A 23,313-nucleotide genomic window follows, 5' to 3' on the forward strand; every position below is an offset into this window, starting at 1 on the left:
GTTTCACTCCAATTATTTAAAAATATCGTACATGGGTTACAGGAGGACAAGATAACAGCCACAACAAAGGGCCTCTCCAAAATACATTTCCAATGTTATAATTTTTAAGGTAGTAAGAGGTACAATAGCGTAGATTAGAGTAACAATTCATTATTAAACTTGATCCACTTCTTCACATGTGCCAATGCTAAGCACGGGCGCTGGCCGTGGGGTTCACAAGAGGGCAAGAGCTCCAGCATCCCTCGGAGAAACCGCGCTGCCCCAGAAAACCACCCTGACCTGAAGGGCTGCCCTCTCTGTCTCCACTAGACTTGCTTGCTCGATAAACTACAGAAAAGGAACTCTATTAGAGCAGTTACGTTATGTGTCGGTGTCTCACATACGTGTTGCGTTAAGAGTTACCGTCGTGTAGGAGTCTGAGGAGTGGCTGGGGGGGGAACCCTCCCGTTGAGTCACGAGGTTCAGACAGGACCCCCTTGCTTTCTCAACTCCTTCTCAGAGAGGAGTCTAGGTGCGGCTAAGTCCAGTCTTAGTCTCAGACTTGGTCAACGGTTATTTTCTAAGGACTGTATACGCAGCCATTCATCAGAGTTAAGGCAACAGCGTTAATTTAAACGCGCTGCACCCGCAGTCTAGTCGTGTTGCATGAACTATCATGGCCACACTTAAAGAGTCTGGTTGTGTTCAGTAACTACCACGGCTAGATTAATGAAGAGTGCAGTTTATTAGAGCAACAGACACACAGATCCTTTGGATTACCACTGATAAATTCACTGTCTGCAAAGCACATGCAAATACCAAGAGTATGAGTGACACTGCCGGCTATAAACGCGTTAAAGATAATAAAGCAACTCTATAGAGATTTCTAAGTTTCCCAGGGAGGCACTTGGTATAACCAAGTGATCGAATCTTACCCAAAGGCGTCCCGACGCGGGGGAAGAGAGGCTCAGCCCGTCGACTGATCCCAGAGGTCAGAGTGGTACGCGATGGTGTCTTCCCTAACATTCGCTTTCTCTTAAGCGATTTTATACTATCTTTCACCTTTCGGGTGGAGCTTGAGTGACTCTAGTCATACATGCCTTTGTTTAGGATAGGTGTAAAGTTTTCTCGCTTTGCTTTTAAAGCTATAGGCTAGGAAAACTCAGAGCGCAAGCTGAGTGAGGGGTGGTCGCACCTTGGAGGCGGTTAGCTTTTGGGGTGGAGGTGTGTTTTGGTATTATAACGAAGTTACAATGAGCAAAGTTCACCAAAAGGACAGCATTTTGTCAGAAGCATGACAGACTGTTGGCCCAGGGTAGCAAATGTGCAGCTTACTGGTCACACACAATACCTGAGTTCCCATTTAATCGCAGAGCCTGGCCGCGGCATCTCCACACCGCTCCACCCTCCGAGCAGGACCTTCTAGAGTCCGCACACCAAGTTCCCCTGCCGTCACCAACGTCAAAGCTTACAGGCCTAGGGAACTGCCATGGAATGGCCTTGCATGTCAGCCGCATTCCGCCCGGGAAGCTTCTCCAATGCTGTACCTTACCTAAAGGTGTGAATATAAGTTTAACTTCTAAGTGACCTCCAGCAATTATCCCACAATATGAAAGCAAGTCTCAGGAGGCTCCATAACGTTTTATACACACTGTTTGAAAAAAAAAAAATCCAACCTAGTTTTAACACTGAGGGTCCAAAGGACAAAGAAGTTCTCTGCACGCACCTGCCTAATTGTACTTGGCAAATGCTTATAAACAACAACTTTAATCAGTTATGAAAAAAAAAAAAAAGAACTCGATGCAGGTTTTCAGCCATTTAATCACTGCCTGTGGTGGGCTGACCCTGGCTGGACGCCCGGTGCCCACCAAAGCCGCTCTGCCACTCCCCTCCTCAGCCGGACAGGGGAGAGAAGATACAACAAAAAGCTGTGGGTTGAGATAAGGACAGGGAGATCACTCAGCAATTACTGTCAAAATCACAGGCAAAACAGACTTGACTTGGGGAAATTAGTTTAATTTATTACCAATCAAAATCAGAATAGAGTAATGAGAAAATAAAAACTAAATCTTGAAACACCTCCCCCCCACCCCTCCCTTCTTCCCGGGCTCAACGTCACTCCCATTTCTCCACCTCCTCCCCTTGAGGGACGCAGGGGTTCGGGGAATGGGGGCTGCGGTCAGTTCATCACTGCTGCTCTCTGCCGCTCCTTCCTCCTCAGGGGAGGACTCCTCACACTCTTCCCTGCTCCAGTGTGGGTCCCTCCCACAGGAGACAGTCCTCCACGAACTGTTCCAGCGTGGGTCCTTCCCACGGGGTGCAGTCCTTCAGGAGCAGACTGCTCCAGCGTGGGTCCCTTCCACGGGGTGCAGTCCTTCAGGAGCAGACTGCTCCAGCGTGGGTCCCCCGTGGGGTCACAAGCCCTGCCAGCAAACCTGCTCCAGCCTGGGCTCCTCTCTCCACGGAGCCACAGGTCCTGCCAGGAGCCTGCTCCAGTGTGGGCTTCCCACGGGGTCACAGCCTCCTTTGGGCATCCACCTGCTCCACCATGGACCTCCAGGGGCTGCAGTGGAGATCTGCTCCACCGCGGACCTCCACGGGCTGCAGGGACAGCCTGCCTCACCATGCTCTGCACCGCGGCTGCAGGGGAATCTCTGCTCCGGCGCCGGGAGCACCTCCTGCCCTCCTTCTCCACTGACCCTGGGGTCTGCAGGGCTGTTCCTCTCACACATTCTCACTCCCCTCTCCAGCTGCAGTTGCACATTTTTTTTTCCCCTTCTTAAATACGTTATCCCAGAGGTGCTACCACCGTCACTGATGGGCTCGGCCTTGGCCAGCAGCGGGTCCATCTTGGAGCCGGCTGGCGCTGGCTCTATCAGACATGGGGGAAGCTTCTAGCAGCGTCTCACAGAAGCCACCCCTGTAGCCCCCCGCTAGTAAAACCTTGCCACGCAAACCCAATACACTGCCCGCTGCCAAAACATGTTAGAAATACAGTTTGAATAGAAGAAAACAGATGCTAAGCATAAATGTAACTTTACATTTCTGAAAGCAGAATGCTCCTTTACAAAATAAAATATACACCCTTTAACTACTCACTAGTCTTTCATGCTTTAAAACATTCTATAACATACTACAGTGAATGTATTCCTTCATCATAGTATATTCAAAATTTGCTGCTGACCATTGCAGTTTCACAACATAATTTGACAAGCTGCTCTTTAAATTAATGTAAAGTAACATTTTTCAGATATTTTTTTTTGGTGTCTTATAGTGCAGTAGTCAGAGTGTACAAGTAGGCATTCTGCATATAAAAATATTCTCCACATGATTAGATTTAAAATTATCCCACATGTAAGAGCAAGCTGTGCAAGCCACAAAAAAGGAAATTACTGAAATGCCAAGCCAAATTTTTCCAGGAATAATTCCACCAGTTTCAGGCAGCACATGGACAGCTTTCTACAAATTCCTGCCTCTCGTGGAACAGAGGTGTAAAACACTGCAGCATTCTCCCTCTTAGATAAGAAAAGGCACACAACACACTGATGCCATTAACACAGTGCTAGCTTTACGTGTAAAGAAATTGAAAACACCAGTATTGATCGACAAAACCTTACTAAAAAGGGGAAAAAGTTGTGAATTAGAGATCAGCTTTGTACTTATTCCTACAAGCCTATAAACAAAGCTTTACCTATAACCGAATACTACTTCTTAATTTGTACACTTAAGACTACTAGACTTACCTACCAAATTTATATTGTAATTCCTCTTAAAAGGTTTCTTCACAGGTCAAATTTTTGTAAACTTTCATGTGAACACTACCTTCTCTCGACGAAAGGATGGCCTCACTGCAGCTATTTTATCTCTGTCTGTGTGGTGAGGATTAGTGAAAGAAGTAAGGGAGGAACAAGGAACAGAAGACACATTAACGTGTGCACAAAAAGAGCGTACCATGCTCCTCTTCGGAGAACGACTTCTGCAAGGCTCTAAAGCACGCCTTCCGTTTTCACTTATTCTGCCAAAATGCTTCCATTTCCAAAGCGTTACTTCAGATTTTTTTTTTGCATGTGGATCAGCTACGGCGTGTGTAATTAACGGCGACTCGAGGGAGGAAAGGGCTATTTCTGTCACAGCTAATGCCGGGCGTCCTGACAACGGGATTCGAGCCTGCCACCAAGACCGCAACAGCCCCAAGGCAGACGTGAACTCGGAGCGCCTCAAGCACAGCGGGAGGTGGAACTGCGCTGGGTCAGATCAGAACAGAGCCTGCGGCAACAAACAAAATCCAATTTCATGTAAAAAGTTTTTTTTAAAAGAGAAGAGAAAGAAAGAAAATGTTGGGCAGATACACCTGGCATTATAAGGGCAGAAAATTGAGCAGCTGAGGAGTTAAATGCTTCCAATTTATTTCCAACTTTAATTGAGCCCTAACAATAAAGTCATAAAATACAATGCAAAAAGATTAATTTCCACATTAAAAAATTATAGGATTATATCATGCTTTAATTAAACCCAGCCAGTATTTCCAGTGAACAAAGTTTCAGATAAGTCAAGAAAGACAGTTAGAAAAAAAAGAGACCAATATGCAAGATTTGCTTAATGAGAGCAGCTCCTCTGAGCGCGCGGAAGATGAACCCCTGTGCCGCCTGCACTCCCCGAGCCCCTCGGTGCGGGGGGTTACAGCAGGGAAGACTATACATCTTCAGCTGTAGGATAATACTGAAAGCAGAGTGCAGCATACTGCTAATGCACTCTACTTTTTTAAATGGAAAAAAATCCACAAATTTAATAGAAAATGTGCAAGAAGACTAAGGTATGAACTGGGGGTTTTTGAGTATTTGCATTAACATTCTATGTGTATGTACATGAATCAATGAAAAACAAAATACTTCTCTGTACATTTGTAGATAATTTTTAAACAGAGTGAATAAACTAATTAACCGATCTTCTCTACATTTTATTTTGCCCTTTAGCCTCAGAAAAGCTTTTGGCTATTTAGAATAAAACTCAATATGGAGGTGTCAAAAGTCCTACCACTTTGATGCGTAAACTCTCCCTAATGCGCTGTTACGCCGGTGCCATACGACACGGCCTTGCAACGCCTCCTGGTTCCCTCCTCATTACACGGTATGCCCTTTTTAGCCAAATACTAAAGGCAGACGACACCTCTCTGCCACCAGTAGTTGTCATATCAAAGGGCACAAAATAACAGATGGTATTATTAATCTCACTCATATCAACACATTTTTCTGCACGGCAACTCAATGGTAAAAACCTGTTTGGGGTTTTGTTTATTTGTTTTAATACAGAGTAGGATCCCAAGGACAAGAAGGATGACATTGGAATGAATTTCACTCTGATTCTTCAGTCTTTATTATGCAAATGAATGCTCACTTTAGCTTGTCCAATTTGGCAATCAAGGCCCTGGAGAACGTCTGGAGCTAAAAAACTTCCATTACAGCATACACGAACACTCCGCATGACATCTACTAAAAAAAGTCTTGAAGAATGGCATTCAGATATATAAACAATCAGGGCTTTACAACAGATATTATGATTTCTAATTATTATTCAAATTCCATACTGCACTAATACTGACAAACACAACTTCAAAGTATTTCTTAGTGATAAGACTAATTTATTATTATTTATTTCAAAAGTTTCCCCAAAATTCCCTATCATCCCGCTTCCAAAAAAAAATAGCAGTCATAAAAGTGGTGGCTTAAAGCTAGCATAAAAACCACTTCTCTTCCTTTGCAAAATAGGAAAGTTGCAGCATACAGCACCCTAACTTGATGTATCACTTATTCTGTACGTCTTCTCAGTAATTCTGATTTCTCCAATGTTTTACTGTATTTCTTAAAACCTACACGGAACTCATTCAAGATGAAAAACTACTCTGCTGCGCCGAAGTTTCAAACAGTACAGAAGAGATTCAAATATACTGTGTAATTTGTAGAACCATTTAAAGATTATTTAAAATTGGATTAGGAAGGGCTGATGGCAGTCTGAGCTTCACATTTTTAAGGCTCAATTCTTGCAGACAGACTTGTGTACACTGACACTATTTGTAGAGCTTTCCTGAAATCAGTGAAGCTCCATTCACGGTCTGGAATTGTGGCGTCAATAACAAGAAAGGAGTCGTAATTTTTAGACAATATCCACTATAAAAGCTTCTGACGATAGAAGTACCTGCGGTTTCCATGAATCCTTCTTAGTTTTCATAAACCTGTTTTCTCCTGAGGTATTGATTGGCAACAAATTTTGCAAGCAAGCAGGTCTAAATAGTGACAGGTACTTTGCAAAAAGAAAAGATAGTGCCTGAGAAGAATTTCGAGTAATCTTATGATTCATCTGTTGAACATAAAAAGTAAAACAGAAAACCTAAAAACCTTCAAGACAGCTGGAAAGCGTATTCTGCCACTGCCAAAGGAAAGCAGACCTTCTAAAATTCTGAGTTTCTGTTAATCCTCGTAAGAATGACTTGAAGTCTCTCAACACAGCTAGAAGACTGGCTTCTTTCTTCTGCCTCGCAATACAAACAGTTTACATATCTTGCTATCAGAATAACTGTGAGAAAAGTATTAGTTATGAAGCAAAAATCAAACCATTCCTATACTGCACACATATACACCATGTAATCTGCCACTCGTCAGCCACTCGTCATTTTAAGCTGGCTGTCTCTCAAATAAAAATTTTTAAGTGCAAAGTATCTATTTCTAAAATGATGATCTGTTTTCCTGCCTATCTTGCATATTCAACTAACAGTAAGATCAGTTCCCTTTAAGTATTTTCAACTTTTTACAGGTTCCTGGTTTTGTATTTAAAATTTTATATTATACCTACATCATTAAAACCACTACTATTTATCTGTCTATCAGGGAAAGCAAATTGTCACACCATTTACATGAAAACTATTTTTCTCTTGTACTACTAGACATAAAAATTTAAGCTGTTACTGGAAAAATACACACATTTATTCAATATATGCAGCCCCAACCAGCAAGCCATGTCTATGCCTACACTTCACTCAGGAGCTCTGCCTTGACCAACAGGCCTGGTGCCAAGACGAAGCAATGAAACAAAAACCATGAAAAGCTTAACTGAAAACACAGAAGAACAGTGAAATAAATTAAAGGAATAACAAACAGTACAACCTGATAAGCTATACCTGCTAACGAAGTTGAGATGAGCTAGGGCAGTCCTCTTATACCCAGGGCACTGGGAAAACTCTGAACAGGCTTTATGAGGACAGCTGGAAAGTACTTGGATCCCAGGGATAATATTGTCAATGTGACACAGTTTTTACACTTCAAAACAGTGTGGAATATTCAAGAGAAAAAAACAAAAATAAACAAGCCAAAAACCCCAACAGTTTATACCCTTCCCACTTAAAATCTGAAATGTTATGTAAAATTAACAATATTTTATTCATACCTTTAGGATACAGGATCAACCCATGCAAGCTTTTCACACCAACAATTTACTTCCAAAACATCAACCAAAAAGCTAAAAAGAATCGTTACAAAACCCTTAATGTATCAGGAAAAAAAAAGAAATTCCTGATACATTTCACCACATTTCAACAAATAATCCAGGGACTGACAACTGCAAGTTTCTAGATAGCTTTAAAATGCAGTCCTACCACATACCACACCAGAGTTACTCAACTTTTGGCAGCAAGGGAGAACATAATCTCAATTATGTCACTACCATGTCATTTTTCTGTCAGCTACTACAGTTGGAAAGAACTTCTGACATCTTCCAATATTGCTATGTTGACTGCCAACAAGCGAAGAGTGCAGTTTTCGATATCCACTGAACAATTCCCCTAGGTATTTGTGCACTGAAACCCAAATCACAATTCAGCTCTGAAGACTGGACACAGTTAAGATACTACAGCAGGAGCGTGTGACATACAAAAATGCTGGCATACATCTTCATACTGCAAACCTGAATTCTTTAATTGTATCTGCTTATTAGAACAAGCACGGTATGCTTCACACTTGTAAATAAGTCAAAAAGTTTTCCTCAATAGCATCTCTAAGATTTTCACATTGGTTTCTAACACAACACTTGTTCAGATAGATAAATGCTGAAGATGAGGACGGTATTATGAATGTCAGCGAAGTATAATAAAGGTAATATTGTTCATTCCTACCAACCTTTGATTGGCAGATTTTCCTATTATTTGGAAAGGTATCCTAGATCTTACTTCATTTTAACCACACAACTACTAACAATAATTCAAAACACCACGTACATAAGCAATGACATTTTTTTCCCTTGCCAAATTGTTAGTAAAGTCGTTGCACTCAATTCTTAAGCAGTACAAAAGCAATGGAAAAAAAAAAATCATAAACCTTTCTGGTCATACAGAACCTCTCATTGGGCGGGAGAGAAGGACGGATGAGTGAGAGGGCAGACCAGACTTTTGGTTTGAGCAACTTCTGTAACTTAAGCATGTGTATGCTGCAAGTATATACATGGGATACTGTGTATAGCGTACGATACACACATATACACAGTATATCTACACTGTACAAGTTCACTCTTACATCATTATTCAGATTTTTTCATTAAAAATTTCTTAGGTTAAATACTTTCAACAATAAACCTTGAGATAAACCCCATCTGTACAAAAATAACCAGGAAAGCAAAACAAAAAATGTGAAAATTAGACTTTGTGCAATCGGACTTCCATGAGAGCTCACAGACGGGGGAGAACATCATTCCCTTCCTACTCGACTTTTATGGCAAAGTACCATGCATAATAGCCAACAACATTTTCTGTATGTCAGGACGATCATGTACAACAATTTAATCAACCCTCCCCATGTTTTGGTTGGCGGGAGGGTGGTGGTTGTTTTCTGATTTTTGTGGGTTTGTTTTTTAAACTGGATCCCTTGAGCAGGAGTCCATATATTTGTCAGTGCCAGAAGCAGGAGCTGGCACTGAGAAATACGTGTTCCTCCTTCTTCTAATACTCCTGGCCTTTCCAGCATAACCAGCCTCCAAAATTGCAACCATAACCATCTACGTGGCAGGGAGCAAGCTTGGGACTCACCTAGCTCACGCCATAGCCAAGGGGACCTGCCGACCTGGGGAGCACTCAGAAACTTCTGGTGGTGGAACTGTGGAAAAACGAGGAATTCCAGACCACATGGCTGGTTATTTGTTTTTCAGGAGATCAGAAGTTACTGAGAGATACTTGCTGGGTTTGGGGGGTTTTTTTCCCCCTTATTCAAAGGAGAGAGAAGGCTATTTAGCATCGGTCAACATTTTCGCTTGCTTCACGCACTCCCCACAGCCATGGAGACAGACTATGGATGTACCATTCGGCACACACATAGTATATACAAAGAGCAGTACATATACAAAGAGCAGTAAATATAACAAACACCATTTCCAGGAGAAACAAATCACAGTTTCAAAGATACTTATTTACCGAGACCCATTCCACAACAAACGAGTCCTTCATTCTGCCAAAACAGCTTGGCAGTCATTCTTCTAATGCCTAGTATTTAAAATAGCTAACAATAGAAGTTAACGGGAAGTTATAGAACAGTATCGCTACAGTAAGAAATATCTCTCAATTCATCCTCGGAGGGGACTCCAGCGTGCTAGAAAATATGACATTTCCTGGCTCAAACCAGTGAGCACTGGTAAGACAGCCTCCATTTATTATTTTTTTTTAAGTTTGCCATCAGAAAAAGACATCTGCTATGCTAGTTTTCCCTCAAGCTTCAGAAATGCATTTTCTTGAACTGTGTGATGAAGATCTATAAATAAACAATGTGTTGTCACAAATATCCAAATCAGCACTTTAAATTTTATTTGTCAACAAATTTGTAACAAGATTTCAGTGCAATGTACATACTTGTCCATCCATCTATTAAATCTTCATGGTATGCTATTAAAAATATTTGCTACCATTGTTATTGCAGACAGCCCAATGCATACAGTAATCTGACAGATAAACGTGTTACTATGGAAACTACCAAAATGACTGCCTTATTTTCTAAACTTGGCCATAACCCCAAACTTTTATTACAGCATCCAAATGTTTCATTCACTTGCTTTGTATGATCATAACACAGACCTTTTCTGGTTAAAAAAACCACATAAATACATTACAGGATTTGAATAAATGAACCTTCCTCTTACACTGAGTTTTCTTCAAAATAGCATTTTAATAATTTCTACCAATTTCATGACAAATCCTTTTTGCAGCACTTGAGAACATAGTTAACACCACAGAAACAAAAATCTGCATAAAAGCATTAGACACCAAAATAATATTAAAGATTTGTCACCACTTCAAGAAAATCTAAGACATACATTGACATTACAAAGCTGTGTTAAAAGCATTATTCACATTGCAAAGACAAGCACTCAAAATTACAATTTCATCTCATTACTCATATACACTCATTTTAATTAACCACACTTTCCTTATAATTACTGTTTCAATCATGGCACATGCTCCCCATTTTATTATTTAGAGAGCAATATTTTACTTCCCCCAAGCTTGCTACATATTTTACTCTTAATCTGGACAGAAAACTGCCAACAACAACTGTCTTCAAAGACAGCTTTCCAAACAGAAAGCACTAAATTTAACTAACATATTTGAATTTGAAATGAAAGACTGGAGGTTTTTCTGCAGTAAAGTCCTTTCCATTTCAAATTCCTTAACCATGAATGAAGGAAAAACACAAACAAATGCACAAAACCCGCTCTGACTCCAGGACGTGTTCTTCCCGACAAGATGCCTAGAGACGAATTAAGATCCTCCCTCTCTCAACTGCTGCACCAGGCACAATAAACCACCCTCCTGGCGTGACAGAAACTTGGGGGATGACACGATTCTCTACGAGTACTTGAGGTTATGGGTGCAAGGCCATGCGTCAAGCCAGACAGATGAAAAGAGATGAGGTCTTTCCATTTTTCAGTTATGTTCCTCCTCCTATCAACAGCAGCTTACCGAGAGAAGCCGCACCTCTGACTACGACCGCCCTGCTGGCACGCACCGCCTGGCCTCTGCCCCCTGGTCGCAACCAGGCTGGTGAACTTTTAGTCATCTCGCAGCGCCTAACCCACAGGGACGACGATGGTCTTAATGCTGTTCGCAGTAAGGAGGAGGCTATAGTAACCGTGAAACAGAGGTCTTGTGAGCATTCAGAGTTACCCGAATTAGTGGAAACTAAAATAAAGCTCAATTGATAAGACGCCATGCTGTCAAAGTGCCTTGGCTTAGAAATGGTCTGTAGCTTTTTTTACTACAGCAGCGAGACCCAGGAGGTGCAGTTTATCGGACAGTAACCCACACCCGCATGACAGCGGAACACAGAGGAGAAGTAGGGTCTTCTGGGACAGACAGCTCTGCGGAGAGATTCTCATCGGTCGCCTGCAGACAGCCGCTTGTTTTTCCAAAAAGTGCTGGCCTTGCAATGTTTAGGCCATCTGATCAGACACGTTATGATGCCCTTGGTGGCAGCTGGCTTTATTATGATGTATGCAGGCAAATACCTACAGCTTCAGTAATATACACCATTTGTGCATTTGCTTCGAGATGTAAAACCCTTCTCTCAGCTTTTTAGGATTAGGCACTGAACGTTTGCTCAAAAGCACTTCATCTGTGTGTTCGGAGAACAAGACTTCCAGAGTTAATAAGAATGTATTTACAATCACAAAATTGCTGGAAGACAATGGAAGCAGTAAAGAGAAAGCTCAAGCCTTTTTTTAAATAGAAGGACCATGGCTTCAGCTTTTACATACCCTACCTTCTTTCACAAGATCCCTTTTAATCTCACAGCTTGGAATTTAATAGCGTTCCAGTATGGTTTAAACATCTCCTTCATTGTAAGCTCGTTGTGCTGAGTAAACTGACTTCTAGTTTGTGTATTAAAAAAAAAAAAAAAAAGACTTCTGCTTTTAATAAAAATAAGACTGTTCCTTCAAGCAGACCTGAAAGCATCCTGTCCTGCCACTTGCGAGTATCATACGCTTCAGAAGAACCATCTGCGAGGAATATTAGATTGAATGTGATTAGTTCACAACATGAGAAAGACTGCCTTTGCAATCCCTTCCTTGGGCAGCTACCTTTCCGCTTATCTGTCATTTCGCCCGTTCAATCCCACACGCTCTAAACAAGACCAGATACATTCCTAGACACACAGACCTTGAGAACCAGCTTTCTGAAAGAAACAGACCTGTCCTTGAGGAAGATTTGAAACAGAGCTGTCATTAATACTAGCACTGAACATGACTCGAGTTGTACAATTCTTAGCTGGAAGCCAGACAAGAAATCCATACTGCACCAACACGGAGCAGAAGAGCCCGAGACGAGTCGGAACATCTGACAAACCAAGCACTGTTTTCTCCAGTATGATGCTGAATCCACAACCACCTCAGGCTGCAGAAAAGGTCTGTCAAAAGGCAATACAATACATCATGAACACTCACAAACTTCAGAAACTAAGTGATGGCTACGCTGTGCCTCCCGTCAGTCTACTCAGTGCCACGTTCCTGAAGTCCTCATGCACAGCCCTACAGGGTAAACATTATGGATGTCCGGCTTTTTTTGGACTTGCCAACTTGTTTCTTCCCTTCAAAGCCCTGTTTAAGCAAACTGCTGACTGGCACACCTTGGCTCGGGATGGTTTAAAGCTGTAAGTCAGCTTTGGCTCCTGCTTTTGCAGGAAGGGCTACGCAGAAAGGAAGGAAGAGAGAGGAGCACTTCTCCCCAGACTGCTCTTTCCGGTCAGGAGCACCGCTAAGTGCTGCCCTGTCCCCTTTTCCACTACACAATATGCATTTTATTTCCATTTGGGAAGCAGCAAGACCCACCTTCTACTTAATGTGATGCTTGCCATAAAACCTATACCTCTAACAGCTCTTCTGAAATGATTTAGGCATGGTCAGACCTACTCTAAACCTCCTGAAATTCAAAGTAAAACCTGAGTTTCCAGGGAAATCTCTATGCTTTTGTGCAGCTTGCTGTAAGACGCAAGGAGCCTCTGGGAATGGGAAGGGACTGCAATCCTATTTCTATGTTATTGACTGCTCTTGAAAGAGCTTCCCAATAGTCCGTTTGATGCATGCCCTGGGAACTTACTCCTCTGTCACCTCCTCAAGATTTATCAAACAACGTGTGTTAGGCACCCCGAGGTATGTTCAAACACCTACACTAAAACGTCAGGAGAAAACAGGAGTGACAACCCAGCCCTCTGGATGTGGACCCTACATGACGGGGAAGCAGAGCTGCTGCCCTACTGATAGGAAAGTTTCACCGTTTCTGTATATGCCACTGATGAACAGAGACTGCTGAAAGGCTGTCCAATATTAACGTTCTTCCAAAGTAAGTTTAAGAAATAAGTGGTGTTTCTTTCAACAGTGGCACAAAAATAGATGTAAGTAAAGATGACTTGACTGAAAGCCAGCTCGGCGTTGATGAGGATAACACTTGCAAGTTGTTAAGCCAAACCACTAACCCAGCTCAGTGACAGCTCATTTTTACAACACTCGGCTTTCATACTTGTCACTTGTACACTTAAAGATGTACAGCGAGACATCAGAGGGGGATTTCTGACAGCTGTGTTCCCATCCATGGACTGTCACTGCTTACAATTCAACATCTACTGTAAAGTTGTAATTATTGCATTCTAAATAATTCATAAAGACAACTGAAAAGGCACAGAAAGTTTATCTCTTTCACCTCTAAACACACCATTCTACATCAGCAGAATCTTTCCTCTCTAATTAGTGACGAGGGTGATGGATTAAGTGACTTCAAATACTGGATTACCATGTCCCATTTAAATTTCTATTAGTATATTGATTCTTGTTGTGTCTTTTTTAATATCCTTGTGGAAATACTGTAATTACGTTGCTTTTTATGTTTACAGATAATCTGCATTCTCAATTAGAGGTATTCAGAGACTGACAAATACACTGTTAATAAGACAAAGGTGATGGTACCCATGCAGGTACTTTACAGCAAAAAAGCAGCACTACACTTAATTTCCATCGTAATAGCTCACGGCACTTACTGTAAAGAGGTTTTAGTAGTCTGCCGGATTGGAAGCTACAGAAGTTTAAAAAACCACATTTCTAATTACTCCACCAGAACACACATAGTTTCAGCAGAAGTAAATCAAGACATTTTGCTAAATCTCCATAACAAAGCAAAAAATTACTCCGGATTTTTTTTTCAAATATGCATACTGACATGGCAATAGATATGACTATCTAATACAACAAGAAATATTTAGGACATGGGAAAAAAAAACAGAAGTCAGACAAATTAACTTTGAATTTAGTGGACTGGAATATAAGTTTCATTCCAAAGCACATACACTTATTTGGAACAGTCTGTATAGTATTTCAAGTCTGTGGATATACTAACACAAAACCCCACAAACTACACACTCAGTTACCAAACCTTCAATTATAACTGCCAGTGAGAAAAAGTGGGTTTGTTGCAACTATTTATGCAAGTCTTTGTTTAGTGAATTAACAGTCCTCATCTACTAAACAATGTGTTCCTAAACCCAAAATCTTTTAAATGAGAACATTCCGTGATTCTTGTTTACCGGAATTGTTGTAATTTAAGTCCGTACGTCACCAAGCAGAGACAACGTATCAGTGAAGGACATGTTGTTAAATTCTACAGTGTTGGCTTTTATTTTTCCTCCTCCCTTTTAAATAACCGATCAAAAACATAAGCATAAAGTAGATTAACTCTGCTTTTTCTCGTTTTGTTCCTTTGTGGCAGAAGCCTTGCAGAATTTCAGTAATCTCACAAGAGAGACATGCAATCTATTTCCAATAAAACTGTGCTAGTGTCCCCAAACGTTACATACACTTCCATAATTTTGTAAAAAGTATTATAATCAAATATTCTTCCGGGATCACCTAGAATATGCATAGAATAGCGACAGACTCAATATTTCTTCTACCAGGCTTTAAAATAGAAATAATGTTATATATTCAATATAACTTGTTTCTCAAAACTGAGAGCAAGAAGAAGCAGTGTTGCTTTTAGAATTTCTGTGCAGAAACCTCATCTCTTTGTAACACGCACAGCATGTAGAATTCAATAAGTTGAATATAAAAAAAAAAGTAATTTCAAGTAGTCAAGTAAAACAGAGTACTTCAAAATAAAAGTCCAGTATTGCATAGTATTGGGCTGACAAAAAAGTGTCAAAGAAGTGAATTCATACTTGCAAGTTCCAGAGATCTTCATTTAAATTAGAGTGGTGGCAGCAGGGACACTTGCTTATGTATTTTTTTTAGCCTAGACTGACTTAAAAGTTGTTAAATGTTCAAATAAAATCTAACATTCTAATATTTAGTATTTTTCTTTACAAATTATCCAATTACATAGCAAAAATGCAACAGATTAAAGACATTTCACAAGATGTAATCAATGTTGAGAAAATTGCAACGCATACTTCAAAAATAATCTATGATCACTTTTCTGCAGCTGACAGTATAGGTAAAATGGGTTGTTTTAGTCACAATATGCCAGATTCTTGCCTAATATTTGTTTAAAAATACAGTCATTCAATTACACAGGAAAAAAACCAGAACTATGACAACAAGCAATACCCTTTTTGTTTGGAAAAATAACTGAATTTTTATTTTTAATATCATGTAGCTATTTATATGATTGGAAGGTCAAAGTGAAGCCTTCCAAACACATTTTGGGTAAGGACTGCCATGTGACAAACCCATCACTGAATGGTATTTTCATTTTGAATTATTGCAAAGTTATCAGCTCAACTGAACCGTAAATCCGAAGTGCTTTTAACAGGATGACAATGATTTATCCTGTGGACAAAACTGAGGATTGGTGGTTTAACATACATATGTATTTATGATAAGAGGAACAGCCTCAGACACAATTTTTGTCTATTGCCAACAGTAAACACGTTACAAAAGCAGCTGCACTAGTTATAATTGAATCTCTAATAGGATTGAAACAAGATTAAAGTATCTTCCTTCTCCCATATGCTGAACCTAAACTTCTTCAGAATAGGATGTTAATTTACAAGGAAAAACAAACACCTATTTTTCATAAATTTCTACTCCCTCTTCTTCTTGTGAATTTCCGTAGATTTACAGTCTTAACTGCATTCGGGAGTCAACGTTACAGTTTCTACAGGTTACTTTCCAGTTCACTGCAAGTACTAAATCACTACTTGTGTCTTTTGGATGCACAGAAGCACACGATCTGTTCTGTGAGCGACTGCTCTGGAAATTAGCAATTATGAACTCGAAAACTTGTAGCTTCTGCCAAGGTTCAGTTTTCACGAACTCCCCTTTAGTAAATTACATTGCTAAAAATATTGAGTGAGACGAGAATCTCTGCTCCATCTGCATTTGAGACTTGATCCTACTGTTTTCATATGGTAGAGAGAACCTATCTTTTAAAACGATTGTTTCAGCCAGAGTTAAGAGTTTAAAAGCAAGCTTACACGTAAGTATCTTTCACAAATGAAAAGAAACACAGAGCATCAATTCTCTTGTGGGTCAAATGACTTCTGATAAGAGAGTTTCTTAATAGGTTTACTTCAGTTTTCTCTTCCACCTGAGACATTTTATATTAATTTTGCTGAAGAAAACATACAAGACTCAGGCTTCGTTATGGTAAAGGTCAAACACTAAGATAACTGAAACTAATTCAGAAACCACTGAAGCACTACAGAAACAAAGTACTTCAGATCCTGGCATTTCTTCTGTTTGAATTGGAAAAATAATTTACAAAGTACAGAGAAACATTTGAGGCCAAATATGTCCAAAAAAAAATCTATGACCTTCAAAGATAGCTTAGACTTGGCACTTACCCCTCAGAGCAGGCAGCAGAGACCTCTCTTTCTTGTCATCACATTTATTACATTCACTAAAATACAGAAGTAAAAAGACGTCCACAAGCACCCACATGAGAGAAGTGGCTAGAACCACCTTGCAGTAAACGAATCTCCTCATTGCTTTACTTGGTTTCTAGCTCGAATGCTGAGGAAAGACAGCAGTTGCTGAGATAGATCAAACTCCCACAGTTAAAATCCACCATGGAAGCAAAGACAAGCATCCCACTGCAAGCAAAGAAAAAAAAATGCCTGAATTAGCTAATAAGTACACACAGTTTGAACTGAAAAATGTATAGCAAAGGGCAGTGTGGAGATCTTTAAAGCACCTGTTTCCTTCCATGCATGCAGGTACTTTCTGTTTTCTACCATCCTTCTATGCATACCAACCATTTTGACTCATCACATGGACAGTCTACATAACTTGCCTTCGTTTAGAAACACAGTAATACATCTATCCCTTTCATGCAACGTAACAAATTTTCATAAAGATTACACAAAAAGACAACAAAGCAGTGTTAACAGACAGTTCTGATAGTCATCATTTCATTGAACATTAGACAGATATAGTAACACAAAGAACAAAACTGAAATTTTCCTTTTCCTTAAATAATGTGTTTATAATGCTATTTTAAGTATGGCCTCTGAACAATAAAAGCAAATTCATTTTTATCTTGCAGAAAAGTTTTGAACACCATCTTACTACCACCAAAAATGCCTTGCAAAAGAATGCTTCAGCCACCCACCTACACATTTAGGCTCTTGCCTGCAACAGTAAGTTTGGTCAACAAACGCTAAGTGTGAGGGCCTCTGTACCTACTCTCAACGCAGATTTGTAAATTAGATGACTGTATTTAAAACCTTACGCTTACCATTATAAGCTGCATTCCACGTCAAGATCGGGAGTTCTGCTTCAGCCATGCTCCCAAAGCACTATCTCAGGACTAAACCGCTGGGTAACTTTCAAGTGCCTGTAAAAGAAAACAAACAGAAGGAAGTCCTTATCACTTGACTGTCTTCTCTAGTTTAATAATTAAATAATTAAAAAAAGTTCTCATAGGTTTTGTCCATGTTTTAACCTACCTATCTTAATTAAATGTAATTGTATACGTAACATTTTTCTATCTTAGTTCTGAAAAACCTTCAGCTTTTCAATCCAGCAGTATCACAACTGGTAACTTCCCTGGTTTAACTACTCCTGGCCCGGCTCTCCTCCCACATCGTTGCACTCTTGCCACACTACTTCACCCTGCCACAATGCCTGCTGGTACCGTGGCTTCTGTCCCTCCCAAGGCGATCTCCCCAAGGAGCACACCGTCGCATCACCTCCCACAGCACGCAGGCGGACGAGAATCAGACGAGTCCAGCTATTCTCCTCGCTTAAACAACAGCGTACCAGGTGAAAAACAGTGCTGAGGGAGCTCCCACAACAGGTCGTTTTCATTTTCAGTAGTTCCCAAATATAAGGAAGTTACATTATAATTTCATTACGGTTCATTCGAACCGATGAGACGGAAGAGATGGAATGATTTCAATACAGTTTTTCACATTATTCTTGAAGCGCTATTTTACTATGTAATCATTAATAGAGTTTTCCATCTGTCTTAAATATAAAGACAACCAATGGCTCTTTTTCTTGGTGAAGTGGTTCACAGCCAGTTGATTTAAAATTTCAAGGGCTCAGGAATCCTTGTTTCAGGTGAACACAATTCATTTTCATGTTAGTCAACAGGAACAGTTTCATTATAGGAAGCAAATTACACAGAAAAAACAAATTAACAGAGATCTTTATTAGAAAAAAGGAGAGGAGAACACAGCTGAAGTGTTAATTCTCCCCACGCAGTCTCTGTCACCATGGTGGCTGTAACTGGCTTTTGTCGTGTTGAGTACAATAGTTATTTGTTCGGCACCAGCTGAGATACAAAGGCACTTCCTCCCCAAGCTCTTAATCATACAGAAGAATTTTTTTCTTCCTCAGTTCTTGTTTTAGTGTAGGAGAGTAAACCTCAGAAGTGTAGCAGTCCTCCATGGGCAACTGGAAAAAATCTTCTACTCCCAACGCTGAGCAGTTTTTAAACAAATGGTCCGTGCAGGAGCCACGGCGGTCTGCTACCACGCATTAGCCAGCCGCACAGCCTTCGGGTGTTGGAACAGAGGCGGTGCAACAGGCTATTAGAAAGTTAGCAGCAATGATGGCAAACTTCTTTTTTACAATGGTTAACAGAGTCAATATTCCTCCCCTTTCTTAAAAAAGATAAAACCCGCTTTAATCTTTTGAAGTCCAGGTAATTCAGGGTACTTCCACTCCCATTATGCACAGCATCTCACTACAGGACACAGTCTGCTGCGAAAGGCCTTTGGCCCCAAGCTCTAACCATTCATCTAGTCCTGGGTTGCTTTGCTACAAATGTCAGGATTACTAATGGCAAAGAACCAAGCCTCCTACTCTTCATGTCCTATAAATACCATTTCTATTTAATTTCTTCCTTAAAAAAAGTATTTCATTGCCCAGAGAAAAAACACCAGCAGCTATTGTAACGGAGCAGCCTGTACAGCCCCAGCCAGTTACTCTGCAAACATACACACCAACGCCTGTAGGAAAGCTGCCCGGTCGATAAGGAGGAGGCAGCTGGGAGGTCTCCATTTGTTCGTGGAATGCAAGTTTCAAATTCATGCTACAAGAGCCATCTCTTTGGGCGGGAGGGAGCTTTCAAAGACACGCGGCGGAGGCTCAGTCCCACGGCTGAACCCGGCAGGCGCCTCGCCGATGAGGTGGCTCGCTCCTTGGAGGTACCTGCTGGGGACACCACGTTTCGCTCATGTGGGATGAGGCATTAAGATCAAACGGTTGAAGAGGGACCGCTTCTTTCCTGCATGGTCTCGTGGTGAAAGCCACCCTCCCTGCTGCAGGCAGGGCTGACCAGCTCAGCCCCTTCTCTGGGCACACACGAAGCCAGGTGGAGACCAGAACCCAGTACTCTCCGTGACGATTCAGGCGCTGCCCAGTTTAAACTGCTCCCACACGCGCCCAAGAGCTCCCGGGCTCCACCTAACCTCACCACAAACAATCCTCAAATTAGCTTATATCTCAATTAAGGTTTATTTGGACAAATAAGTTCTGTTTAATATCTTTATGTTTAATATCAAGTTCTGTTTAATATCTTTATCAAATATCTGGATGAAGGGATCGAGCGCACCCTCAGTCAGTTTGTAGATGACACCAAGTTGTGCGGGAGCGTTGATCTGCTGGAGGGCAGGAAGGCTCTGCAGAGGGACCAGGACAGGCTGGATCCATGGGCCGAGGTCAACTGTATGGGGTTCAACAAGGCTCAGGGCCGGGTCCTGCACTTGGGCCACAGCAGCCCCATGCAACGCTACAGGCTGGGGAAGAGTGGCTGGAAAGCTGCCTGGCAGAGAAGGACCTGGGGGTGTTGGTCGACAGCCGGCTGAACATGAGCCAGCAGTGTGCCCAGGTGGCCAAGAAGGCCAATGGCATCCTGGCTTGTGTCAGGAATAGTGTGGCCAGCAGGAGTAGGGCAGTGATCGTCCCCTGTACTGGGCACTGGTGAGGCCGCACCTCGAATGCTGTGTTCAGTGTTGGGCCCCTCACTCCAAGAGAGACATGGAGGGGCTGGAGCGTGTCCAGAGAAGGGCAACGGAGCTGGGGAAGGGTCTGGAGCACAAGGCTGATGGGGAGCGGCTGAGGGACCTGGGGTTGTTCAGCCTGGAGAAAAGGAGGCTGAGGGGAGACCTCATCGCTCTCTACAACTGCCTGACAGGAGGCTGGAGAGAGGTGGGGTCGGTCTCTGCTCCCAGGTAAGAAGCGACAGGACGAGAGGAAATGGCCTCAAGTTGTGCCAGGGGAGGCTTAGACTGGATGTTAGGAAATTTTACTTCACGGAAAGGGTTGTCCGGCATTGGAACAGGCTGCCCAGGGAAGTGCTTAAGTCCCCATCCCTGGAGGTATCTAAAAAACATTTGGATGAGGTGCTTAGGGACGTGGTGTAGTGGTGGGCTTGGTAGTGTTAGGTTTACGGTTGGACTCGATGATCTTAAAGGTCTTTTCCAACCTATACGATTCTGTGAAATAAAGTAAGCAAAAAAATCCAGGCATATTGAATTCCAAATGGATACATATACATCACCAAGATGGGCTAATTGATCTTTTTTATTCAATCAAGTGCTTGAGTTGAATTTGAAAAAATATAGTTTCAGACAGAATTATTTTTTTTAGTTAAAATAAGGTTTATAATTTGTATTTTTTTTCCACCTAGCTCTGTTCCCTTCTCCCTTTCTTCCCCTTCCGTGAACCTCACATTTACACAAAAAATTCACAATCATTTTGACTAGCCAAGATAGCATTTGTCAGAAAGCATTTGAAATAAAAAAATTATGCAAAGCTAGAGCTAGGCAAATAGGAGCACGGTTCTCCTCCAATTTGAGATAACATAAAACACAGAAGAAAAAAATTTCATCAAGGTCCAGACCACCTCACACTGATCTCAGGACACTTCTGCTAAAACCTCCATGTTCCTCCAAGCACACTTGTGGATTTTGAATGCTTTTCAGTCCCCATAAATGCTTTATATTACAATTGCTTAAGAGATAGTTTAATTAATACGTCTTAAAAAAATATCAGATGCAAAGTTTTACACCAAGAACTAGATAAAGCAGATGCTAACCCAAAAAACAAACAAAAATAAAACAGCAGCATGCCTTTGGCTGCCTTTCCAAGATTTCTCAGCAGTAAATAAGAAACTTAAGCAAAGACTTGTAGCTATAATAAGAATGATGCTAAACATGCTCTCCACCTTCCTCCCAAGCACAGACACCACTGACCTGCTTACTCTGCGCTTGGAGCACAAGCCACTCGCGTATGAAAGCATGGTTTGAACGTGTCCTACTCAATTCCTATCACACAAGGAAAATATCAGCGCTACGTAAGAGGACCACTGGAAGTGCGAGCACTCAAAAAAACCCCAAACAAACAAACAAAACCCACAACCCACAAAGAGCCAGAACTGGGGCACGTAAGGTAATTCCCAAAGCATGTGTGCATTATGACCTTGTCACCCACGTTCTCTCACATGACTTCGGCATTCAGCCACCCTCACCACCCAGCCTTCCCACCAACACGTGCTGGTTTCGGTCTCCCAGCTGGGGCTCCTCTGCCACTCTCCTACTTCTTTCCCACCTTTCCCCAAGTCCACCTCCCAGTCTTCTCTGACCTCAGCTCTCCCGCCCCACCGCTGCCGCAATGGAAAGAAAGGCAGTCTTTTCTTGTCAGGTGTCCCCTTCTCCTCTCATTTCCCAAGCCCATCACCAGTTTTTAATGTTTCCTTGTTCAGCTATTTCAGACGCCCAGGCAGCGTCCTCATCTCCTCCACCCTGTTTCCCTCCACCCCCAGCCTCCTTTTCTGGGAAGTTGATTTTCTCCTTGCCTCCACATCCCTGTTTCTCTCCAAGGGCCAGGCTCTTCTGCTCAGCTCAGTCTCTTCCCTCCTAGCCTGGCTCTCCTCCTGCCTGCGTTCAAATAAACGGGCTCCTTCCCCAGTTCTGTCCAGGCTGACCACAGCAAAGGACATCAGCAGGCACCGCTGGCAGCTGGGATGCAGACAGCCAAGACCCACGAGTGGGTCTGGGCACCAACACCCACGAGTGGAAGGAACCTCTCAGCACAAACACCGTCTCCAGCCTTTCCACCTATTCTTATAACCTCATGTCCCTCCTCCAGACCTCAGGGGAGATGAAGCTGCTCAAAGAATAGGGGGTTTTTTACTAAAATATAGGGTAACAAGGTTTTCAGAAAGAGGAGAAAGGTAAATATGCTGGGGTTTTGAGCTACCACTTCTAAGAATAAAGCTAATTTAAAAACAGTATCTAGCAGCAACAAAGCGAGGGAAATTCCTGCCCCAAAAAAATGCAGTTTGGCAGTGTTATAAGCAATAAAAACAGGGGTTTATAATAGAAAACAGTATGCAAATTTAGAAATCATCTGCATTGCCAGCTTTTTCTAAAACTGCCACAATAAAATGCTGTGGTAAGAGAGCATTATGGAGGTTGCAAATCCAAGCTCTGAAAAACTGGCAGAATTAAAGATAGCTGCAAAACCTTGACTTGCCTTTCTCATTACTAAAAAAAAAACCACCACCCCTCTGCAGAGCCCACTTTCACTGAGTGCACACAGTAGATCGGATTTGGTAAAACAAAGCAAATGTTCAGTATTTGTTCTTGTAACTCACCACATGGCCCCATGCCCTATTTATTTCACACCAGCCAAGCCATGCACAGAATGAACAATATTTAATTTTCTCAGGGGCTCAAAGCCACGGCATTCATCACTACTCTATCCAGTTGCCTCAAAAGCTTTTAATTCACTTTCACAATATCTCTGCAAGATAAAAAAAAAAATATTATCCCCTCTGTAGAAACAACGGGAGCACAGACTGAGACCAAGACT

The 23,313-nt window shown here is 41.7% G+C and overlaps 1 protein-coding gene across 3 annotated transcripts in view; it reads right to left on the reverse strand.

The window, feature by feature from the left end:
* The window catches only part of GALNT13 (polypeptide N-acetylgalactosaminyltransferase 13), a 159,224-nt gene that overhangs the window by 127,599 nt on the left and 8,312 nt on the right, over nucleotides 1-23,313 (reverse strand). For 2 of the 3 annotated variants that reach the window (XM_072874869.1, XM_072874868.1), the window contains exons 2-3: nucleotides 17,726-17,824; nucleotides 16,833-17,081 (exon numbers count right to left, since the gene is read on the reverse strand). In XM_072874869.1, the coding sequence (XP_072730970.1) occupies nucleotides 16,833-16,974 (142 nt within the window). In that variant the 5' untranslated portion in view covers nucleotides 16,975-17,081; nucleotides 17,726-17,824. Of the gene's footprint in view, nucleotides 1-3,930; nucleotides 4,246-16,832; nucleotides 17,082-17,725; nucleotides 17,825-23,313 lie in introns of those variants that run through there. The other variant, XM_072874872.1, reaches the window with a different exon arrangement.

The sequence above is a fragment of the Ciconia boyciana genome, chromosome 10 (genome assembly GCF_034638445.1).
Source record: "Ciconia boyciana chromosome 10, ASM3463844v1, whole genome shotgun sequence".
NCBI classification, from domain to species: Eukaryota; Metazoa; Chordata; class Aves; order Ciconiiformes; family Ciconiidae; genus Ciconia; species Ciconia boyciana.